We start from the raw sequence: 24,911 nt of genomic DNA, 5'->3' as shown, positions 1-24,911 counted from the left end.
CTCCATAACACCTCCTCCCTCCATACCACCTCCTGCCTCTATACCACTTCCTGCCTCCATACCACCTCCTGCCTCCATACCACCTCCTGCCTCCATACCACTTCCTGCCTCCATACCACCTCCTGCCTCCATACCACTTCCTGCCTCCATACCACCTCCTGCCTCCATAACGCCTCCTCCCTGCATACCACCTCCTGCCTCCATAACACCTCCTACCTCCATACCACCTCCCTACATATCACCTCCTGCCTCCATAACACCACCACCCTGCATACTACTTTCTGACTCCATACCACCTCCTGCCTCCATTCCACCTCCTCCCTGCATACCACTTCCTGCCTCCATAACGCCTCCTCCCTGCATACCAACTCCTGCCTCCATAACACCTCCTACCTCCATAACACCTCCTCCCTGCCTCCATAACACCTCCTCCGTGCATACCACCTGCTCCCTGCATAACACCTCCTCCCTGCATACCACCTCCTGCCTCCATAACACCTCCTCCCTGCATACCACCTCCTGCCTCCATACCACCTCCTGCCTTCATACCACCTCCTGCCTCCATAACACCTCCTCCCTGCATACCACTTCCTGCCTCCATTCCACCTCCTGCCTACATATCACTTCCTGCCTCCATACTACCTCCTCCCTGCATAACACCTCCTGCCTCCATACCACCTCCTGCCTCCATAACACCTCCTCCCTGCATACCACTTACTGCCTCCATACCACCTCCCTGCATACCACCTCCTCCCTGCATATCACTTCCTGCCTCCATACCACCTCCTCCCTGCATACCACTTACTGCCTCCATACCACCTCCCTACATACCACCTCCTGCCTCCATAACACCTCCTCCCTACATACCACCTCCTGCCTCCATAACACCTCCTCCCTGCATACCACCTCCTGCCTCCATAACCATACTTACCTACTCTCCCGGAAGCTGCGGGAGGCTCCCATTTTTGGGGTAGCCCCTCGCACCCCTGGAAGAGTGGGCAGGTCTTCCGCATCCTGCTCGCACCCTAGTGATGCGAGCAGGATAGAGAGATAACCTCCCACATTCGCGGGTCCGTCGGGTGGAGAAGGGGTTAAAATGACGCAAATCGCGTCATTTTAGCCCCGCCCCCTTCCCGCGGACCCGCGAATCGCGGCATTTCCCGATGCGGGGCGGGGCTTAGTGATGTCACAGCCCGGCCCCGCCCCCCGAAGACACATGCAGCGTCTCCTCTCCGGGCTTCTCCCAGAGAGGAGACTTACAATGTAGTCCATAACACCTACTCCCTGCATACAACTTCCTGCCTCCATACCACCTCCTCCCTGCTTAGCACCTCCTCCCTGCATACCACTTCCTGCCTACATACCACCTCCTCCCTCCATAACACCTCCCTGCATACCGCTTCCTGCCTCCATAACACCTCCTCCTTCCATACCAACTCCTCCCTGCATACCACCTAATGCCACCTTATCACCTCTTCCCTGCATACCACCTCCTCCCTGCATACCACCTCATGCCTCCATTCCACCTCCTGCCTACATACCACTTCCTGCCTCCATACCACCCCCTACCTCAATACCACCTCCTGCCTCCATACCACCTCCTCCCTGCATACCACTTCCTGCCTCCATAACACCTCCTCCTTTCATACCACCTCCTCCCTGTATGTCACCTCCTGCCTCCATAACACCTCCTGCCTCCATGCCACCTCCTGCCTCTGTAACACCTAATCCCTCCATAACACCACCTCCCTCCATACCACCTCCCTGCATACCACCTCCTGCCTCCATAACATCTCCCTGCATACCACCTCCTGCCTCCATAACACCTCCTCCCTGCATACCACCTCCTGCCTCCATACCACATCCTGCCTCCATAACACATCCTCCCTGCATACCACTTCCTGCCTCCATACCACCTCCTCCCTGCATACCACCTCTTCCCTCCATACCACCTCTTCCCTGCATACCACCTCCTGCCTCCATGCCACCTCCTGCCTCCATAATACCTAATCCCTCCATACCACCTCCTGCCTCCATACCACATCCTACCATCTCCTGCCTCCATAGCACCTAATCTCTGCATACCACCTCCTGCCTCCATAACATCTCCCTGCATACCACCTCCTGCCTCCATAATACCTCCTGCCTCCATACCACCTCCTCCCTGCATACCACCTCCTCCCTGCATACCACCTCCTGCCTCCATACCACCTCCTGCCTCCATACCACCTCCTCCCAGCATACCACTTCCTGCCTCCATAACACCTCCTCCTTGCATACCACCTCCCTGCATATCACCTCCTGCCTCCATACCACCTCCTCCCTGCATACCACCTCATCCCTGCATACCACCTCCTGCCTCCATAACACCTTATCCCTGCATACCACCTCCTGACTCCATACCACCCCTACCATCTCCTGCCTCCATAACACCTTCTCCCTGCATACCACCTCCTGCCTCCATAACACCACCTCCCTGCATGCCACCTCCTCTCTCCATACCACCTCCTCCCTGTAGACCACCTCCCGACTCCATAACACCACCTCCCTGCATACCACCTCCTGCCTCCATAACACTCCTGCCTCCATACCACCTCCTGCCTCCATACCACCTCCTCCCTGCATACCACCTCCTGACTCCATAACACTCCCTCCGTGCATACCACCTCCTGCCTCCATAACACCTCCTGCCTCCATAACACCACCGCCCTCCATACCACCATCTCCCTGCATACCACCTCCTGCCTCCATAACATCTCCCTGCATATCACCTCCCGCCTCCATACCACCTCCTCCCTGCATACCACCTCCTGCCTCCATAACACTCCCTCCGTGCATACCACCTCCTGCCTCCATAACACCTCCTGCCTCCATAACACCACCGCCCTCCATACCACCATCTCCCTGCATACCACCTCCTGCCTCCATAACATCTCCCTGCATATCACCTCCTGCCTCCATACCGCCTCCATACCACCACCTCCCTCCATACCACCTTCTGCCTCCATAACATCTTCTCCCTGCATACCACCTCCTGCCTCCATAACATATTCTCCCTGCATACCACCTCCTGCCTCCATAACACCTCCTCCCTGCATACCACCTCCTGCCTCCATAACACCACCTCCCTCCATACCTCCTTCTGCCTCCATACCGCCTCCTGCCTCCATACCACTTCCTGCCTCCATAACACCTCCTCCTTACATACCACCTCCTACCTCCATACCACCTCCTCCCTGCATACCACCTCCTGCCTCTATAACACCTCCTACCTCCATACCACCTCCTCCCTTCATACCACCTCCTGCCTCCATACCACCTCCTCCCTTTATACCACCTCCTGCCTCCATACCGCCTCCTGCCTCCATAACACCACCTCCCTCCATATCACCCCCTCCCTGAATACCACCTCCTGCCTCCATAACATCTCCTCCCTGCATATCACCTCCTGCCTCCATACCACCACCTCCCTGCATACCACCTCCTGCCTCCATACCACCACCTCCCTGCATGCCACCTCCTCCCTCCATACCACCTCCTCCCTGTAGACCACCTCCTGACTCCATAACACCACCTCCCTGCATACCACCTCCTGCCTCCATAACACTCCTGCCTCCATAACACCACCTCCCTCCATACCACCTCCTGTCTCCATACCACCTCCTCCCTGCATACCACCTCCTGACTCCATAACCTCTCCCTGCATATCACCTCCTGCCTCCATACCGCCTCCATACCACCTCCTCCCTGCATACCACCTCCTGCCTCCATAACACTCCCTCCGTGCATACCACCTCCTGCCTCCATAACACCTCCTGCCTCCATAACACCACCGCCCTCCATACCACCATCTCCCTGCATACCACCTCCTGCCTCCATAACATCTCCCTGCATATCACCTCCTGCCTCCATACCGCCTCCATACCACCTCCTGCCTCCATAACACCACCTCCCTCCATACCACCTCCTGCCTCCATAACATCTTCTCCCTGCATACCACCTCCTGCCTCCATAACATCTTCTCCCTGCATACCACCTCCTGCCTCCATAACACCTCCTCCCTGCATACCACCTCCTGCCTCCATAACACCACCTCCCTCCATACCACCTTCTGCCTCCATACCGCCTCCTGCCTCCATACCACTTCCTGCCTCCATAACACCTCCTCCTTACATACCACCTCCTACCTCCATACCACCTCCTCCCTGCATACCACCTCCTGCCTCCATAACACCTCCTACCTCCATAACACCTCCCTTCATACCACCTCCTCCCTTCATACCACCTCCTGCCTCCATACCGCCTCCTGTCTCCATAACACCACCTCCCTCCATACCACCTCCTCCCTGAATACCACCTCCTGCCTCCATAACATCTCCTCCCTGCATATCACCTCCTGCCTCCATACCACCACCTCCCTGCATACCACCTCCTGCCTCCATAACACCACCTCCCTCCATACCACCTCCTCCCTGCATAACACCTCCTGCCTCCATAACATCTCCCTGTATACCACTTCCTGCCTCTATACCTACTCCTCCCTGCATACCACCTCCTGCCTCCATGCCACCTAATCCCTCCATACCACCTCCTACCATCTCTTGCCTCCATAGCACCTAATCTCTGCATAGCACCTCCTGCCTCCATAACACCTCCTCCTTGCATACCACCTCCTGCCTCCATAACACCTCCTGCCTCCATAACACCTCCTCCCTCCATACCACCTCCTGCCTCCATACCACCTCCTGCCTCCGTACCACCTCCTGCCTCCATACCACCTCCTGCCTCCATACCACTTCCTGCCTCCATACCACCTCCTGCCTCCATACCACCTCCTGCCTCCATAACTCCTTCTCCCTGCATACCACCTCCTGCCTCTATAACTCCTTCTCCCTGCATACCACCTCCTGCCTCTATAACACCTCCGGCCTTCATAACACCACCTTCCTGCATACCACCTCCCCTCCATAACACCTCCTGCCTCCATACCACCTCCTGCCTCCATAACTCCTCCCTGCATACCACCTCCTGCCTCCATAACACCTCTCTGCATACCACTTCCTGCCTCCATACCACCTCCTCCCTGCATATCACTTCCTGCCTCCATAACACCTCCTGCCTGCATACCACCCGCCTGCTTCCATACCATTTCCTACCTCCATAGCACCTCCTCCCTGCATACCACCTCCTGCCTCCATACCACCTCCTGCCTGCATACCACTTCCTGCCTCCATAACACCTCCTCCTTTCATACCACCTCCTCCCTGCATATCACCTCCTGCCTCTATACCACCTCCTCCCTGCATACTGCCTCCATGCCACCTCCTGCCTCTACAACACCTAATCCCTCCATACCACCTCCTGCCTCCATACCACCTCCTACCATCTCCTGCCTCCATAACACCTTCTCCCTGCATACCACTTCCTGCCTCCATAACACCATCTCCCTGCATACCACCTCCGGCCTCCATACCGCCTCCATACCACCTCCTCCCTGCATACCACCTCCTGCCTCCATAACACTCCCTCCGTGCATACCACCTCCTGCCTCCATAACACCTCCTGCCTCCATAACACCACCGCCCTCCATACCACCTCCTGCCTCCATAACATCTCTGCATATCACCTCCTCCCTGCATACCACCTCCTGCCTCCATAACACCACCTCCCTCCATACCACCTCCTGCCTCCATAACATCTTCTCCCTGCATACCACCTCCTGCCTCCATAACATCTTCTCCCTGCATACCACCTCTTGCCTCCATAACACCTCCTCCCTGCATACCACCTCCTGCCTCCATAACACCACCTCCCTCCATACCACCTTCTGCCTCCATACCGCCTCCTGCCTCCATACCACTTCCTGCCTCCATAACACCTCCTCCTTACATACCACCTCCTACCTCCATACCACCTCCTCCCTGCATACCACCTCCTGCCTCTATAACACCTCCTACCTCCATACCACCTCCTCCCTTCATACCACCTCCTCCCTTCATACCACCTCCTGCCTCCATACCGCCTCCTGCCTCCATAACACCACCTCCCTCCATATCACCCCCTCCCTGAATACCACCTCCTGCCTCCATAACATCTACTCCCTGCATATCACCTCCTGCCTCCATACCACCACCTCCCTGCATACCACCTCCTGCCTCCATACCACCACCTCCCTGCATGCCACCTCCTCCCTCCATACCACCTCCTCCCTGTAGACCACCTCCTGACTCCATAACACCACCTCCCTGCATACCACCTCCTGCCTCCATAACACCACCTCCCTCCATACCACCTCCTGCCTCCATACCACCTCCCTGCATACCACCTCCTGACTCCATAACATCTCCCTGCATATCACCTCCTGCCTCCATACCACCTCCTCCCTGCATACCACCTCCTGCCTCCATAACACTCCCTCCGTGCATAACACCTCCTGCCTCCATAACACCTCCTGCCTCCATAACACCACCGCCCTCCATACCACCATCTCCCTGCATACCACCTCCTGCCTCCATAACATCTCCCTGCATATCACCTCCTGCCTCCATACCGCCTCCATACCACCTCCTCCCTGCATACCACCTCCTGCCTCCATAACACCACCTCCCTCCATACCACCTCCTGCCTCCATAACATCTTCTCCCTGCATACCACCTCCTGCCTCCATAACACCTCCTGCCTCCATAACACCACCTCCCTCCATACCACCTTCTGCCTCCATACCGCCTCCTGCCTCCATACCACTTCCTGCCTCCATAACACCTCCTTACATACCACCTCCTACCTCCATACCACCTCCTCCCTGCATACCACCTCCTGCCTCCATAACACCTCCTCCCTGCATACCACCTCCTGCCTCCATAACACCACCTCCCTCCATACCACCTTCTGCCTCCATACCGCCTCCTGCCTCTATACCACTTCCTGCCTCCATAACACCTCCTCCTTACATACCACCTCCTACCTCCATACCACCTCCTCCCTGCATACCATCTCCTCCCTGCATATCACCTCCTGCCTCCATACCACCACCTCCCTGCATACCACCTCCTGCCTCCATAACACCACCTCCCTCCATACCACCTCCTCCCTGCATAACACCTCCTGCCTCCATAACATCTCCCTGCATACCACTTCCTGCCTCTATACCTACTCCTCCCTGCATACCACCTCCTGCCTCCATGCCACCTAATCCCTCCATACCACCTCCTACCATCTCTTGCCTCCATAGCACCTAATCTCTGCATACCACCTCCTGCCTCCATAACACCTCCTCCTTGCATACCACCTCCTGCCTCCATAACACCTCCTGCCTCCATAACACCTCCTCCCTCCATACCACCTCCTGCCTCCATACCACCTCCTGCCTCCGTACCACCTCCTGCCTCCATACCACCTCCTGCCTCCATACCACTTCCTGCCTCCATACCACCTCCTGCCTCCATACCACCTCCTGCCTCCATAACTAATTTTCCCTGCATACCACCTCCTGCCTCTATAACTCCTTCTCCCTGCATACCACCTCCTGCCTCTATAACACCTCAGGCCTTCATAACACCACCTTCCTGCATACCACCTCCTCCCTCCATAACACCTCCTGCCTCCATACCACCTCCTCCCTTCATACCACCTCCTGCCTCCATACCACCTCCTGCCTCCATAACTCCTCCCTGCATACCACCTCCTGCCTCCATAACACCTCTCTGCATACCACTTCCTGCCTCCATACCACCTCCTCCCTGCATACCACTTCCTGCCTCCATAACACCTCCTGCCTGCATACCACCCGCCTGCTTCCATACCACTTCCTACCTCCATAGCACCTCCTCCCTGCATACCACCTCCTGCCTCCATACCACCTCCTGCCTGCATACCACTTCCTGCCTCCATAACACCTCCTCCTTTCATACCACCTCCTCCCTGCATATCACCTGCCTCTATACCACCTCCTCCCTGCATACTGCCTCCATGTCACCTCCTGCCTCTACAACACCTAATCCCTCCATACCACCTCCTACCATCTCCTGCCTCCATAACACCTTCTCCCTGCATACCACTTCCTGCCTCCATAACACCATCTCCCTGCATACCACCTCCTGCCTCCATAACACTTCCTCCTTGCATACCACCTCCTCCCTCCATAACACCTCCTGCTCCATACCACCTCCTCCCTGCATACCATTTCCTGCCTCCATAACGCCTCCTCCTTGCATACCACCTCTTCCCTGCATACCTCCTCCTGCCTCCATGCCACCTCCTCCATAACACCACCTCCCTCCATACCACCTCCTCCCTACATACCACCTCCTGCCTCAATAACATCTCCTCCCTGCATATCACCTCCTGCCTCCATACCACCTTCTGCCTCCATACCGCCTCCTGCCTCCATACCACTTCCTGCCTCCATAACACCTCCTCCTTACATACCACCTCCTACCTCCATACCACCTCCTCCCTGCATACCACCTCCTGCCTCTATAACACCTCCTACCTCCATACCACCTCCTCCCTTCATACCACCTCCTCCCTTCATACCACCTCCTGCCTCCATAACACCACCTCCCTCCATATCACCCCCTCCCTGAATACCACCTCCTGCCTCCATAACATCTCCTCCCTGCATATCACCTCCTGCCTCCATACCACCACCTCCCTGCATACCACCTCCTGCCTCCATACCACCACCTCCCTGCATGCCACCTCCTCCCTCCATACCACCTCCTCCCTGTAGACCACCTCCTGACTCCATAACACCACCTCCCTGCATACCACCTCCTGCCTCCATAACACTCCTGCCTCCATAACACCACCTCCCTCCATACCACCTCCTGCCTCCATACCACCTCCTCCCTGCATACCACCTCCTGACTCCATAACATCTCCCTGCATATCACCTCCTGCCTCCATACCGCCTCCATACCATCTCCTCCCTGCATACCACCTCCTGCCTCCATAACTCCCTCCGTGCATAACACCTCCTGCCTCCATAACACCACCGCCCTCCATACCACCATCTCCCTGCATACCACCTCCTGCCTCCATAACATCTCCCTGCATATCACCTCCTGCCTCCATACCGCCTCCATACCACCTCCTCCCTGCATACCACCTCCTGCCTCCATAACACCACCTCCCTCCATACCACCTCCTACCTCCATAACATCTTCTCCCTGCATACCACCTCCTGCCTCCATAACACCTCCTCCCTGCATACCACCTCCTGCCTCCATAACACCACCTCCCTCCATACCACCTTCTGCCTCCATACCGCCTCCTGCCTCCATACCACTTCCTGCCTCCATAACACCTCCTCCTTACATACCACCTCCTACCTCCATACCACCTCCTCCCTGCATACCACCTCCTGCCTCCATAACATCTCCTCCCTGCATATCACCTCCTGCCTCCATACCACCACCTCCCTGCATACCACCTCCTGCCTCCATAACACCACCTCCCTCCATACCACCTCCTCCCTGCATAACACCTGCCTCCATAACATCTCCCTGCATACCACTTCCTGCCTCTATACCTACTCCTCCCTGCATACCATCTCCTGCCTCCATGCCACCTAATCCCTCCATACCACCTCCTACCATCTCTTGCCTCCATAGCACCTAATCTCTGCATACCACCTCCTGCCTCCATAACACCTCCTCCTTGCATACCACCTCCTGCCTCCATAACACCTCCTGCCTCCATAACACCTCCTCCCTCCATACCACGTCCTGCCTCCATACCACCTCCTGCCTCCGTACCACCTCCTGCCTCCATACCACCTCCTGCCTCCATACCACTTCCTGCCTCCATACCACCTCCTGCCTCCATACCACCTCCTGCCTCCATAACTCCTTCTCCCTGCATACCACCTCCTGCCTCTATAACTCCTTCTCCCTGCATACCACCTCCTGCCTCTATAACACCTCCGGCCTTCATAACACCACCTTCCTGCATACCACCTCCTCCCTCCATAACACCTCCTGCCTCCATACCACCTCCTCCCTTCATACCACCTCCTGCCTCCATACCACCTCCTGCCTCCATAACTCCTCCCTGCATACCACCTCCTGCCTCCATAACACCTCTCTGCATACCACTTCCTGCCTCCATACCACCTCCTCCCTGCATACCACTTCCTGCCTCCATAACACCTCCTGCCTGCATACCACCCGCCTGCTTCCATACCACTTCCTACCTCCATAGCACCTCCTCCCTGCATACCACCTCCTGCCTCCATACCACCTCCTGCCTGCATACCACTTCCTGCCTCCATAACACCTCCTCCTTTCATACCACCTCCTCCCTGCATATCACCTCCTGCCTCTATACCACCTCCTCCCTGCATACTGCCTCCATGTCACCTCCTGCCTCTACAACACCTAATCCCTCCATACCACCTCCTACCATCTCCTGCCTCCATAACACCTTCTCCCTGCATACCACTTGCTGCCTCCATAACACCATCTCCCTGCATACCACCTCCTGCCTCCATAACACTTCCTCCTTGCATACCACCTCCTGCCTCCATAACACCTCCTGCTCCATACCACCTCCTCCCTGCATACCATTTCCTGCCTCCATAACGCCTCCTCCTTGCATACCACCTCTTCCCTGCATACCTCCTCCTGCCTCCATGCCACCTCCTCCATAACACCACCTCCCTCCATACCACCTCCTCCCTACATACCACCTCCTGCCTCAATAACATCTCCTCCCTGCATATCACCTCCTGCCTCCATACCGTCTCCATTCCACCTCCTCCCTGCATACCACCTCCTGCCTCCATAACACCTCCTCCCTGCATACCACCTCCTGCCTCCATAACATCTCCTCCCTGCATACCACCTTCTACCTCCATACCACCTCCTCCCTTCATACCACCTCCTGCCTCCATAACTCCTCCCTGCATACCACCTCTTGCCTCCATAACACCTCTCTGCATACCACTTCCTGCCTCCATACCACCTCCTCCCTGCATACCACTTCCTGCCTCCATAACACCTCCTGCCTGCATACCAACCGCCTGCTTCCATACCACTTCCTACCTCCATAGCACCTCCTCCCTGCATACCACCTCCTGCCTCCATACCACCTCCTGCCTGCATACCACTTCCTGCCTGCATACCACTTCCTGCCTCCATAACACCTCCTCCTTTCATACCACCTCCTCCCTGCATATCACCTCCTGCCTCTATACCACCTCCTCCCTGCATACTGCCTCCATGCCACCTCCTGCCTCTACAACACCTAATCCCTCCATACCACCTCCTGCCTCCATACCACCTCCTACCATCTCCTGCCTCCATAACACCTCCCTGCATACCACTTCCTGCCTCCATAACACCATCTCCCTGCATACCACCTTCTGCCTCCATACCACGTCCTGCCTCCTTAACTCCTCCCTGCATACCACTTCCTGCCTCCATACCACCTCCTCCTGCATACCACCTCCTGCCTCCATACCACCTCCTCCCTGCATAACACCTCCTGCCTCTACAACACCTAATCCCTCCATACCACCTCCTGCCTCCATACCACCTCCTACCATCTCCTGCCTCCATAACACCTTCTCCCTGCATACCACCTCCTGCCTCCATAACATCTCCTCCCTGCATACCACCTTCTGCCTCCATACCACCTCCTGCCTCCTTAACTCCTCCCTGCATACCACTTCCTGCCTCCATACCACCTCCTCCCTGCATACCACCTCCTGCCTCCATACCACCTCCTCCCTGCATAACACTTCCTGCCTCCATAACACCTCCTCCCTGCATATCACCTCCTGCCTCCATACCACCTCCTCCCTGCATATCACCTCCTGCCTCCATACCACCTCCTGCCTCCATGCCACCTACTACCATCTCCTGCCTCAATAACACCTCCCTGCATACCACCTCCTGCCTCCATAACACCATCTCCCTGCATACCACCTCCTCCCTCCATACCACCTCCTCCCTGCATTCCACCTCCTGCCTCCATAACACTTCCTCCTTGCATACCACCTCCTGCCTCCATAACACCTCCTGATCCATACCACCTCCTCCCTGCATACCATTTCCTGCCACCATAACGCCTCCTCCTTGCATACCACCTCTTCCCTGCATACCTCCTCCTGCCTCCATGCCACCTCCTCCATAACACCACCTCCCTCCATTCCACCTCCTCCCTGCATACCACCTCCTGCCTCCATAACATCTCCTCCCTGCATATCACCTCCTGCCTCCATACCGTCTCCATACCACCTCCTCCCTGCATACCACCTCCTGCCTCCATAACACCTCCTCCCTGCATTCCACCTCCTGCCTCCATAACACCTCCTCCCTGCATACCAGCTCCTGCCTCCATACCACCTCCTACCTCCATAACTCCTCCCTGCATACCACTTCCTGCCTCCATACCACCTCCTCCCTGCATACCACCTCTTCCCTCCATACCACCTCTTCCCTGCATACCACCTCCTGCCTCCATGCCACCTCCTGCCTCCATAATACCTAATACCTCCATACCATCTCCTGCCTCCATAGCACCTAATCTCTGCATACCACCTCCTGCCTCCATAACACCTCCTCCCTGCATGCCACCTCCTGCCTCCATACCACCTCTTCAATGCATACCCCCCACTGCCTCCATAACACCTCCTGCCTCCATAACACCTCCTCCCTGCATACCACCTCCTGCCTCCATAACACCTCCTACTTGCATACCACCTCCTGCCTCCATAAAACCTAATCCCTGCATATTGCCTCCATGCCACCTCCTGCCTCCATAATACCTTATCGCTCCATACCACCTCCTACCATCTCCTGCCTCCATAGCACCTAATCTCTGCATACCACCTCCTGCCTCCATAACGCCTCCTCCCTGCATACCACCTCCTCAATGCATTCCACCTCCTGCCTCCATAACACCTCCTCCTTGCATACCACCTCCTGCCTCAATACCACCTCCTCCCTGCATACCACCTCCTGCCTCCATACCACCTCCTCAATGCATAGCACATCCTCCCTCCATAACACCTCCTCCCTGCATACCACCTCCTGCCTCCAATGCCCTCCATAACACATCCTCCCTACATACCACCTCCGCCATTTATACTGCCCCATACCACCTCCTGCCTCCATACCACCTCCTCAATGCATACCACCTCCTGCCTCCATAAAACCTCCTGCATGCATAACACCACCGCCCTGCATACCACCTCCTGCCACCATATCACCTCCTCCCTGTATACCACCTCCTGCCTCCATTCCACCTCCTGCCTCCATAACACCTCCTCCCTGCATACCACCTCCTGCCTCCTTAACACCTCCCCCTTGCATACCACCTCCTGCCTCCACACCACCTCCTGCCTGCATACCACCTCTTACCTCGATAACACCTCCTGCCTGCATACCACCTCCTCCCTGCATACCATCTCCTGCCTCCATACCACCTCCTGCCTCCATAACACCTAATCCCTGCATACCACCTCCTGCCTCCATACCACCGCCTGCCTTCATAACACCTCCTCCCTGCATAATACTTCCTGCCTCCATACCACCTACTTCCTGCATAACACCTCCTCCCTGCATACCACCTCCTGCCTCCATAACACCTAATACTGGCATACCACCTCCTGCCTCCATAACACCTTCTGCCTCAATACCACCTCCTGCCTCCATAACACCTCTTCCTGCATTTGCAATGTGATCGCATATCAGATGAACATTGCAACCATTGGTCGTGATGTTCATCCCTGACGGCAGGCTGAGCAATCTTCAACTTACTCAGGCTTGCCGTCGCAGTGCGGCTTGCGTGGCCAAGGAAACTGCATCTCACGACGCAGTCCTTGGCCCCCCCTCTCCCAGAAACGTACCCGTTCCCGAACGCCACCCGCCCCTCCCCGCAATTGCCTCTGCCTGTCAGCCAAACAGATGTGTTTGCATATCTGCACCGCAGCCACAGGACCCGTTCTGCACATGCGTGGGAAACTGCACAGAGGATTGCATAAGCGATCCATAATGTATCAGGCCCTAAGAACGCTGATAAACTCAATTTAACATGGAGTAAAACTGAGGTTCTTAACATAATTTTCGGCCAAATATGTGGGCCCACCTACCACAGCCAGGTGAAGTCTTCAGAGTGTAATATAATTGTTCTGATAACCAGCGTTCTTAGTGTGCACCTGTATCTTTTCTTTTTCCTATTTGGCATTACAGGGCTCACCAGGGAAGCACCTCTTATTATGTTTACAATTAGACTGGGAAACAGTAACTCTACCTCACTCTTCTCCCCAGGGATCTGACCTCAGACCTGGGCACATCACTCTAGGTGAGGACTAGTAAGCGGTACCTCTACCTCACTCTCCTCCCCGGGGATCTGACCTCAGAACTGACCACACCACTCTAGGTGAGGGCTGGGAAGTGGTACCTCTACCTCACTCTCCTCCCCGGGGATCTGATCTCAGACCTGGGTACATCACTCTAGGTGAGGACTGGGTAGTGGTACCTCTACCTCAGTCTCCTCCTCGGGGTCTGACCTCCGACCTGGGCACATCACTCTAGGTGAGGACTGGGTAGTGGTACCTCTACCTCAGTCTCATCCTCGGGGGTCTGACCTCGGACCTGGGCACATCAGTGTAGGTGGGGACTGGGAAGGGGTACCTCTACCTCACTCTCCTCCCCAGGGATCTGACCTCAGACCTGGGCACATTACTCTAGGTGAGGACTGAGTAGTGGTACCTCTACCTTACTCTCCTCCCCGGGGATCTGACCTCAGACCTGGGGCACATCACCCTAGGTGAGTCCTGGGAAGCGGTACCTCTACCTCAATCTCCTCCCCGAGGATCTGACCTCAGACCTGGGCACATCACTCTAGGTTTGCACTGGGAAGCAGTACCTCTACCTCACTCTCCTCCCCGAGGATCTGAGCTCAGAACTGGGCACATCATTCTAGCTGAGGACTGGGAAGTGGTACCTCTACCTCACACTCCTTCTCGGGGATCTGACCTCAGACCCGGACACATTACTCTACTCTAGGTGAGGACTGGGAAGTGGTACCTCTACCGCACTCTCCTCGAGGATCTGACCTCAGACCTTTTCCGCATCACTCTAGGTGTGGACTGGGAAGCGGTACCTTTACCTCACTCTCCTCCGCGGGGATCTGACCTCAGACCTGGGCGCATCACTCTAGGTGAGGACTAGAATGTGGTACCTCTACCTCGCTCTCCTCCCCGGGGATCTCACCTCAGACCTGGGCACATCACCCTAGGTGAGGTGTAGACATATGTCACTAGTGGAAACACTTTGTAGACCTCGGCATCTTTAATGTGTCCAGTTGTTGGATAAGAATCATGTAGGTGAGAAGCAGCATGTTGTGCGATGTGAGGAGCAGGGTGTAGATGAGGAGCAACATGTGTGATGTGAGGAGCAGGGTGTAGATGAGGACCAGCATATGTAGGTGAGGAGCAGCATGTTGTGTGATGTGAGGACCAGCATATGTAGGTAAGGAGCAGCATGTTGTGTGATGTGAGCAAGTGAGGAGCAGGGTGTAGATGAGGACCAGCATATGTAGGTGAGGAGCAGCATGTTGTGTGATGTGAGGACCAGCATATGTAGGTGAGGAGCAGCATGTTGTGTGATGTGAGGAGCAGCATGTTGTGTGATGTGAGCAGGTGAGGAGCAGGGTGTAGGTGATGAGCAGCATGTCGTGTCATGTGAGGACCAGCATATGTAGGTGAGGAGCAGCATGTTGTGTGATGTGAGGAGCAGCATGTTGTGTGATGTGAGCAGGTGAGGAGCAGGGTGTAAATGAGGACCAGCATATGTAGGTGAGGAGCAGCATGTCGTGTGATGTGAGGACCAGCATATATAGGTGAGGAGCAGCATGTTGTGTGATGTGAGCAGGTGAGGAGCAGGGTGTAGGTGAGGAGCAGCATGTCGTGTGATGTGAGGACCAGCATATGTAGGTGAGGAGCAGCATGTTGTGTGATGTGAGCAGGTGAGGAGCAGGGTGTAGATGAGGACCAGCATATGTAGGTGAGGAGCAGAATGTTGTGTGATGTGAGGACCAGCATATGTAGGTGAGGAGCAGCATGTTGTGTGATGTGAGCAGGTGAGGAGCAGCATATGTAGGTGAGGAGCAGCATGTTGTGTGATGTGAGGACCAGCATATGTAGGTGAGGAGCAGCATGTTGTGTGATGTGAGCAGGTGAGGAGCAGCATATGTAGGTGAGGAGCAGCATGTTGTGTGATGTGAGGACCAGCATATGTAGGTGAGGAGCAGTATGTTGTGTGATGTGAGCAGGTGAGGAGCAGGGTGTAGGTGAGGAGCAGTATATGTAGGTGAGGAGCAGCTTGTTTTGTGATGTGAGGAGCAGGGTGTAGGTGAGGACCAGCATATGTAGGTGAGGAGCAGCATGTTGTGTGATGTGAGGAGCAGGGTGTAGGTGAGGACCAGCATATGTAGGTGAGGAGCAGCATGTTGTGCGATGTGAGGAGCAGGGTGTAGGTGAGGAGCAGCATGTTGTGCGATGTGAGCAGGTGAGGAGCAGGGTGTAGGTGAGGAGCAGCATGTTGTGCGATGTGAGCAGGTGAGGAGCAGCATATGTAGGTGAGGAGCAACATGTTGTGCGATGTGAGCAGGGTGTAGGTGAGGAGCAGCATATGTAGGTGAGGAGCAGCATGTTGTGCGATGTGAGCAGGTGAGTAGCAGGGTGTAGGTGAGGAGCAGCGTGTCATGTGAGCAGGGAGACCTGAGGAACACTAGACGGAATGTGCTACATTATCCCTGGACTAACCCTGTATCCCTCCTTGCAGGTCCTCTCTGGGTCTGGGGCTGGTCATGGCTGCGGGAGTACTGATCGGAGGGTACCTGATGGTTTTGGCTGCTCTCAGTCCCTGTCCCCCGCTGATAGGCAGCACAGCTGGTGTTGTCTTAGTGGTGAGTATTGCTAGTTCTTGCTATGTAACGTTGGGCCTGATTCAGAGGTGGACGCATTGCACTCCCGCAGTAACAGAGTTGTATGGCGGGCACACAGAGGATAGGACCACAGACTGGGTGACAGGTAGTCAGTATCTGGGGGGGGTGTAACGGAGGGCAGCTAGAAATACTCAGGCATGATGGAACCGTTCCCTGGGTGATATCTAATCAGCCGCTGGAGGTGCTCTGTCTGAGACTCGGAGATCCGATGGTCCTGGTGACTCCACTTGTGCACGTGAGAGGTGGATGTAAGCCTGGGTGTGCAGAAGACAGCGGCAGGATAATTAGCACAGTTTGGGGAAATGGCACCTGAGCACGGAACGGCGCACCTGTTTGTCAGGCACATTGTGCTTTGGTGTCCACGTCTCGCTGTGTCTGGGATGTAAGCGTTGCTGTTATATACAGGTAAGAGGTGGTGATCTGTACGTCCTGATATCACTGTATAGTGTTCTATATAGCTGACATCCCGAGTCACTGACGTTACATGAAGGGTTTAGCTGCAGCTGACCTTTCCCAATTTCACGCTCTACAAATAGAGCGATCATCTCTGTGATTCCCGCCACCGATGGAATGTCTCTTATATAGGCCCTCATTCCGAGTTGATCGCTCGCAAGGCGATTTTAGCAGAGTTACACACGCTAAGCCGCCGCCTACTGGGAGTGAATCTTAGCTTCTTAAAATTGCGACCGATGTATTCGCAATATTGCGATTACAAACTACTTAGCAGTTTCAGAGTAGCTTCAGACTTACTCGGCATCTGCGATCAGTTCAGTGCTTGTCGTTCCTGGTTTGACGTCATAAACACACCCAGCGTTCGCCCAGACACTCCTCCGTTTCTCCAGCCACTCCTGCGTTTTTTCCGGAAACTGTAGCGTTTTTAACCACACGCCCCTGAAACGCCGTGTTTCCGCCCAGTAACACCCATTTCCTGTCAATCACATTACGATCGCCGGAGCGAAGAAAAAGCCGTGAGTAAAAATACTATCTTCATTGTTAAATTACTTGGCGCAGTCGCAGTGCGAATATTGCGCATGCGTACTAAGCGGAATTTCACTGCGATGCGATTAAATATACCGAGCGAACGACTCGGAATGAGGGCCATAATGTGGAATTATGTACAAAGGAGAAGTGAACGAGTCAGATAACGTTTCCACGTGTTATAGAAACCATTTACCACTTACTGTATCTGCCGAGTCCAAATCACATGCGAAGGAGCAAAACTTAGACTATTGTTATCCTCCTTTATTTATATGGCGCCACAAGGGTTCCGCAGCGCCCAATTACAGAGTACATAAACAAATCATCAAAACAGGAAAACAGCGACTTACAGCTGATGACAATACAGGACAGGTACAGGGTATATAAACACCAGCAGATGATACTGACTGACATAAGTATAAGGGCGGTCGAAGATGATTTAAGTAAGAAAAGAATAAGCACGTGAGGTAAAAGGGCCCTGCTCGTGAGAGCTTACATTCTAAAGGGGAGGGGCAGACAGACAGGGGTGACAGACGGGGTACATAGAGAGAGTGGGACAGAGGGTTAGGATTGGATTTTGCTGGGTTTGGTGAAGAAGTGGGTCTTGAGAGCCCGTTTGAAGTTCTGTAGAGAGGTGGAGTGTCTGAGGGGGAGAGGTAGGGAATTCCAGAGAAAGGGAGCAGCACGTGAAAAATCTTGGAGATAGGAGTGGGAGGAAATAATCAGGCAGGAGAGTCGGCGTGCATTAGCGGATTGAAGAGGACAGGTGGGAGTGTAAAGGGAGATAAGGTCAGAGATGGGAGAGGAGTGGGTGAGGGCTTTGTAAGTGAGTGTGAGAAGCTTGAAATGGATTCTGAAAGGGAAGGGGAGCCAGTGAAGGTCTAGTAAGAGAGGAGAGGTGGGTGTAGTGCGTTTGGTGAGGAAGATGAGCCGCACTGCAGCATTGAGGATAGATTGGAGTGGAGAGAGGTAATTGTCAGGGAGGCCAGTCAGGAGGAGATTACAGTAGTCCAGTCTGGAAATAATCAGTGAGTGGATAATGATCTTGATGGCATCCTGGGTGAGAAAGGGTCTGATCCTGGAAATGTTTGAGATGAAAGTGGCAGGTTTGTGAGAGGTGCTGAATGTGTGGTGTGAAAGAGAGGGAGGAGTCAAGGATCAAAGATAGGGCACTTGGGGGCTAGAGGAGATAGTGGTGCCATCAATAGATGAGTGTGTGGGAGGTGAAGTTGTGCGGGAAGGTGGGAAGATGATCAGCTCAGTCTTAGACATGTTGAGTTTAAGAAAGCGCTGGGACATCCAGGAAGAGATAGCAGAGATACATTTGGAGATACGAATGAAGAGAGCCGGGGAGGAAAGGTAGATTTGAGTACTATCAGCATAGAGATGATATTGGAAGTAAAAGAGTTAATGAGCTCACCTAAAGAGAACGTATAGAAAAGGAGAGGTCCAAGAACAGAACCCTGGAGGACACCTACTGGCAGTAAAAGTGTGTGTGTGTGTGTGTGTGTGTGTGTGTGTGTGTGTGTGTGTGTGTGAGGGGGGGGGGTGGAGTCATGCGAGGAGACAGAGAAGGAGCGGTCAGAGGGGTAGGAGGATAGCTAGGAGAGGCCTGTATACCAATGGAGTTAAGGATTTGCAGAAGGAGAGGGTGGTCCACAGTATCAAAGCAGCAGAGAGGTCAAGGAGAATAAGCAGAGTGGTGGCTATTTGGCAGCAAGAAGGTCATTGCAGACTTTTGTGAGGGCAGTTTTAGTGATGACAGAAGCCAGACTGGAATGGATCAAGCAGTGAGTGGGAAGAAAGGGCAGTAAGGCGGTTGTAGACAATGCAGGGTGGGCAGGTGAGCCAGGAAGCAAAGTTTTTGAGGAATTTGGAGGAAATGAAAAGGAGGGGCACCAAATGCCACCTACTCATATATGGACAGACTGGAAGAGGCGTATAACATTGACCTCGAATGTAGATAATGTAAGGGGCTGTTCTGTTGGTAGGAGTAACTGGAGGGTAAAGGGGCCCCAACACCACCACCATGGCGACCCAAGAGATGGAGGAAGGGGGTGAATGTGAGGCCCCCAGCAGAGAGAGCAGCGGGAGAAATTTTGTCAGCAGGGGTATTCCAGGTGTCAGTAATGGCTAGAAGATGCAGGAAGTTGGATATGAAAAGTCCATGCAGGGGAACCAGTTAGTGGTTATGAGGTGTGGAATAGTACAATATGAGGACCCCATGGTGTGAAGGGTGGTCTCTAGGACCAGCCCTCATGTGCACCACATAGCCAGGTGCAGGGTGGGGGATAGTACATTATGAGGACCCCATGATCTGGGGAGTGGTCTCTAGGACCAGCCCTCATGTGTCCTACATAATCAGGTGCAGGGTGGGGGATAGTACAGTATGAGGACCGCGTGATGTGGGGAGTGGTCTCTAGGACCAGCCCTCATGTGTCCTACATAGGCAGGCACTTCGTAGGGGATAGTACAATATGAAGACCCCATGAGCGGGGAGTGGTCTCTGGTACCAGCCCTCATGTGCCCCGCATAGCCAGGCGCAGGGTGGGGGATAGTACAGTATGAGGACCCCATGATGCGAAGAGTGGTCTCTAGGACCAGGTTGATGATCCACAGCTGCTGTCGGTGCTTGGCCCTGGATGCTCTGAGGTCCCCACCTCCATAGTAACATAGTTAATGATGTTGAAAAGAGGCAAAATGCCCATCGGGTACAACCTGTATTCTGTGTTAAGCTGTTCATATGTAATGCACCTGCTGGAGTAATGGTTTAGTAACAATTAACATCTATGATTCTACCACTCCCAGGTAGTAATGTCACTAGGATTAATGCTATAGCCCTGGATACTTTTTTCAGCTAGAAACTGTCCAATCCGTTATTAAATGCATTTACAGAGTCCGACAATATTACCTTCTCCGGCAGGGAGTTCAAATCTTTATTGCCCTAACAGTGAAGAACCCTTTCCTACGTTGTGTACGGAATTTTCTCTCCTCCAGCCTCAGCGAGTGCCCACGTGTCCTATACAGAGTTCTATTAATAAATAAATCCCCTGCTAGCTCCTTGTAATGACCCTTTACATATCTGAAGATATTAATAATGTCTCCTCTTAGTCTCCTCTTTTCTAGTGTATACATATGTAGCCTAGTAAGCCTTTCCTCGTACTCCAGTACCTCTAACCCTTTAATCAATTTAATAGCTCGCCTATGAACTCTTTCGAGTTCCCCGATATATTTTTTATAATGCGGTGCCCAAAACTGAACGCAATATTCCAGGTGCGGACGTACCAATGATTTGTACAGCGGCAGAATTACATCCTCGTCCCTGATCTCAATGCCCCGTTTTATGTATGCTAGCACATTACTTGCCTTCTTTGCTGCACTTTCACATTGTGTACTGTTATTAAGCCTTTTATCTATGATCACCCCCAAATCTTTTTCCACTACTGTTACCCCTATAATTTCCCATGTAATGGGTAGGATGCAAGTTTGTTTTTTATCCCAAAATGCATAACTTTGCATTTTTCTATATTGAACCGCATTCTCCATCTAGACACCCAGGTTACAAGTTTAAATAAGTCATTCTGTAGAGACTCCACATCGATTTTCGAATTAATACCACTACACAGTTTACTATCATCTTAGTATCATCTGCAAAGATTGACACTGTGCTTCCCAGGCCTGTTACTAGATCATTGATAAATATATTGAACAATAGTGGCCCTAGTACGGACCCTTGTGGTATTCCGCTGACTACTGGTGCCCAGCTGGATAACATCCCATTAACCATTGCTCGTTGTGCCCTGTTACCCAGCCAATTACTTATCCATGTACAAATAATATTTCCTAGGCCAAGCTTCTTTAATTTGATAGTCTCCTGTGAGGCACTGTATCGAAGGATTTTACAAAATCTAAATAGACCACATCCACTACTTTTCACTGGTCAAGATTCTCGCTCACTTCCTCGTAGAAGCTAATTGAGTTAGTTTGACATGATCTGTCCCTCACAAACCCATGCTGACTCTTGCTAATAATCTTAGTAGTCTGCAGATAATCCTCTATGCTATCCCTGAAAATTCCTTCCAATATTTTCCCCACTATAGAGGTCAAACTAACTGGTCTATAGTTACCAGGATGATTTTTAGTTCCTTTTTAAAGAATGGCACTACCTCAGCTATATGCCAATCCCTCGGTACCATGCCTGATCTAATTGAACTATAGAAAATCAAGTACAGGGGTCTTTCTAGCTGTGACCCAAGCTCCATAAGAACCCTCAGGTGAAAACCATCTGGGCCAGGTGATTTATGAATCTTTATGTTGCTTAGTCTCTCCAGGACTACTTCCTCACTTATACAAGCATCAAACCAAGATTCATTACCTTCACTATCGTTATGTACTACTCTCACCGTCTGTTCTTCGTGTTTCCTGCACAGCTGTAACCACATGATGGGGTGTGATGAATGTTATGACTATTCTGGTGTCTCTTCTGTTGGCAGGTGCTGGCCTGGTCCCTCTTCATGGGTCTCTTGTCCTACCTGAAGGTGGTGATAGGAAGCTTGCTGCATGAAGCTGGACACAGTGCCCTCCTGTGGTGCGGAGCTGTAATCCAGACTGGCTCGTTGATCGGGGCCCTGCTGATGTTTCCCATGGTCAGCGTTTACCAGCTGTTCCAGAGTGGGCGAGACTGCCAGGACAGCTGTAGTCTCTGAGATGTTGCCTTCGCCTCTCACACCTTTAGTGTGCTGTCTCGTATCTCTCTATGTTCTCTCTCAGGATCTTTTTATATGATTAAAGCAAAACTTTGCCGCTCATATTTGTCTGACTGCGTCATTCACTGGCACATGTAGAAGAAATAACTCCACGGTCTTGATCCACGTCAAAGGCGCGGTGCACACGCAAGTGTGTGAATGAGCCCCAGTTTGGATATTTCACACTCTTTCTTAAGGAATTTGCTACAGCAAAAATTAAACACTAAACATTTAAATGTATCGTCTTCTTTTTTTTTTTTTTTTTTTTTACTGATACGTGGCCCTGCCGATAACCTGGGCTAGACTTCCACATGTGTGATTGGGGGGCAGCTGTAGTGGATTGGCCATAGGGTTCACAGGGAAGATTCCCGGTGGGCCGACGCACCCGTGGGGCCAGTTTTGTTTGAGGACATGTGGTCCTTTTTATAGACATAATGAATAAGATGCTAAATAATTTGCATATATGAAAATGACTTTGCCACTTAGCCTGTGATTGCAGATGATCTAGTGTATGCTCTGTCTGCCTGCTTGGCTGACATATAAGATTGAGTGAATAGTGATTGGGATACGGTTGGTGTAATAAGCAAGAAAATATATCTTTCTAAAGAATGATATAGTTTCCTAAATTCTGAAGGTGTATCATATAATGTGCTCATAATATTTAATTTTATTTATTTTTAACTTCCCCCTTGATGCTGGACATCCCCACTATCTGGGAAGTCTTGAGGGGAGGGTGCTGCTGCCATGTCCCACGGCTAGACCGTACACCTCTGGTGCTGCCCATGTGGGGCCACTAGTACAACTTTTTCCATAGCCGCTTTTTGTTACCAATCCGCCCCTGGCTCCCACCCACGTCACTTCCCACTATGAGTACACTATGGAAACGGTGCATTCGGCTGTGCTCTAAGAAGTGCATCTGAAGACTTTATAAAGGGCAAAAATATCTATATATACAGCGTTGCTTTGCTGTAATTCTGTACACTGGAACTCAGGTACAGGATGTAAGGTGCTTCTAGATTGTTACCTTTGTCCTAACGGTTGCCAAGAAAGTCATCCTGAAATCCTGGACAGTCCCCACCCCCTTACCCCCTCCTAGGCACGCTGAAGTCTATGTTGTGTCTGTTGTTACACTGTGATCGCAGGCTCACATCGCAAGATGGTATTATCGGTTGCGGTGCTGTAAGAAGTCAGGGTTATATATTGAGACACTGGATTCCCCAAGTTCACATCCTCCAGTTGAGACAACAACTTGGTCCCTGTATAGACCACACAGATCATACACTGCCCCTGTCTATGTGGGAACCTGGGAGGGAGGGGGTGCCGGAGGCCGCAGAACCTGCCTGTGCTCCCTGGACGTATAGGAATGAAGCGCTGTTACTTCTGCCATTGTTCCTGATTTTATGTCTTTCCTTCCTCTGTATTTTCTGCTCTGTGTATTAGTATCTGCTGATTTGTGTGACGACTTTATCATTAAATTGTCCTTTCATTTGTAAGTCCATTATATTTCAGTTACGGACAACTCTAATGTTGGAATTTTGTGTTTTACATCTGAGATTACTTTGCTTTTGCGTTGTATGTGCCATATGTATAGTCCCGGTCCCAGATGTTTTTGTAACCCGTTATACCACTTTACACCAATAAAAGCAAAAATTGTTTCTATAAAAAAGTATCCTTGGCATTTTTTCTCCCTAGACCAGTGGTTCCCAAACTTTTTTGAATCACGGCACCCTAGAATATCAGAATTTTTTTCACCGCACCCCATGGCCAAAAATTTCTTATTGAGAAATTTAGAAAGAAATATTGCATTAAGTAGATCGCATTTATATGTCATCCTTAGGGTCAGTTGTGTGGTGAGGGACAAGATTTGCTTCTGTTTATCCACATATTTTATGACTGGCAGCCGCCAGCGCTGGTTTTGCCTATTATACTGACCATGAATAATTTGAATTGGTCCTGGACCACCAACCCAGGGCACCCCTGCAAGTGTCCCGAGGCACCCCACGGAGCCACGGCACACAGTTTGGGAACCTCTGCCCTAGACTACAACCCGGCGCCACCTAAACCCGATTACAATGTACAACACCTGAAAGTAGAGTCACACGTACATCTCGGAGCAACATCTAATACAAAAACGAGCTCATACTTGTAATCAGGGGGCGCGATGCCAGTAATTGCTGAAACCTCAATTTGTATCCAAGGTATTATTCCTACTAGTCATGTATACTTGTG

At 52.7% G+C, this 24,911-nt stretch overlaps 1 protein-coding gene across 1 annotated transcript in view; it reads left to right on the top strand.

The window, feature by feature from the left end:
- SLC52A2 (solute carrier family 52 member 2) overlaps positions 1-24,348 on the top strand; it is a 218,210-nt gene extending 193,862 nt beyond the window's left edge. The window contains exons 7-8 of the mRNA XM_063921069.1: positions 16,797-16,920; positions 22,431-24,348. Of these exons, the coding sequence (XP_063777139.1) occupies positions 16,797-16,920; positions 22,431-22,643 (337 nt within the window). The 3' untranslated portion in view covers positions 22,644-24,348. The remainder of the gene's footprint in view (positions 1-16,796; positions 16,921-22,430) is intronic.
- The last annotated feature ends 563 nt before the right edge of the window (positions 24,349-24,911 follow it).

This window comes from Pseudophryne corroboree, chromosome 5 (assembly GCF_028390025.1).
Source record: "Pseudophryne corroboree isolate aPseCor3 chromosome 5, aPseCor3.hap2, whole genome shotgun sequence".
NCBI classification, from domain to species: Eukaryota; Metazoa; Chordata; class Amphibia; order Anura; family Myobatrachidae; genus Pseudophryne; species Pseudophryne corroboree.
The sequence above is the reverse complement of the archived record's forward strand: the minus strand, read 5'-3'. Positions and strand labels throughout refer to the sequence as shown.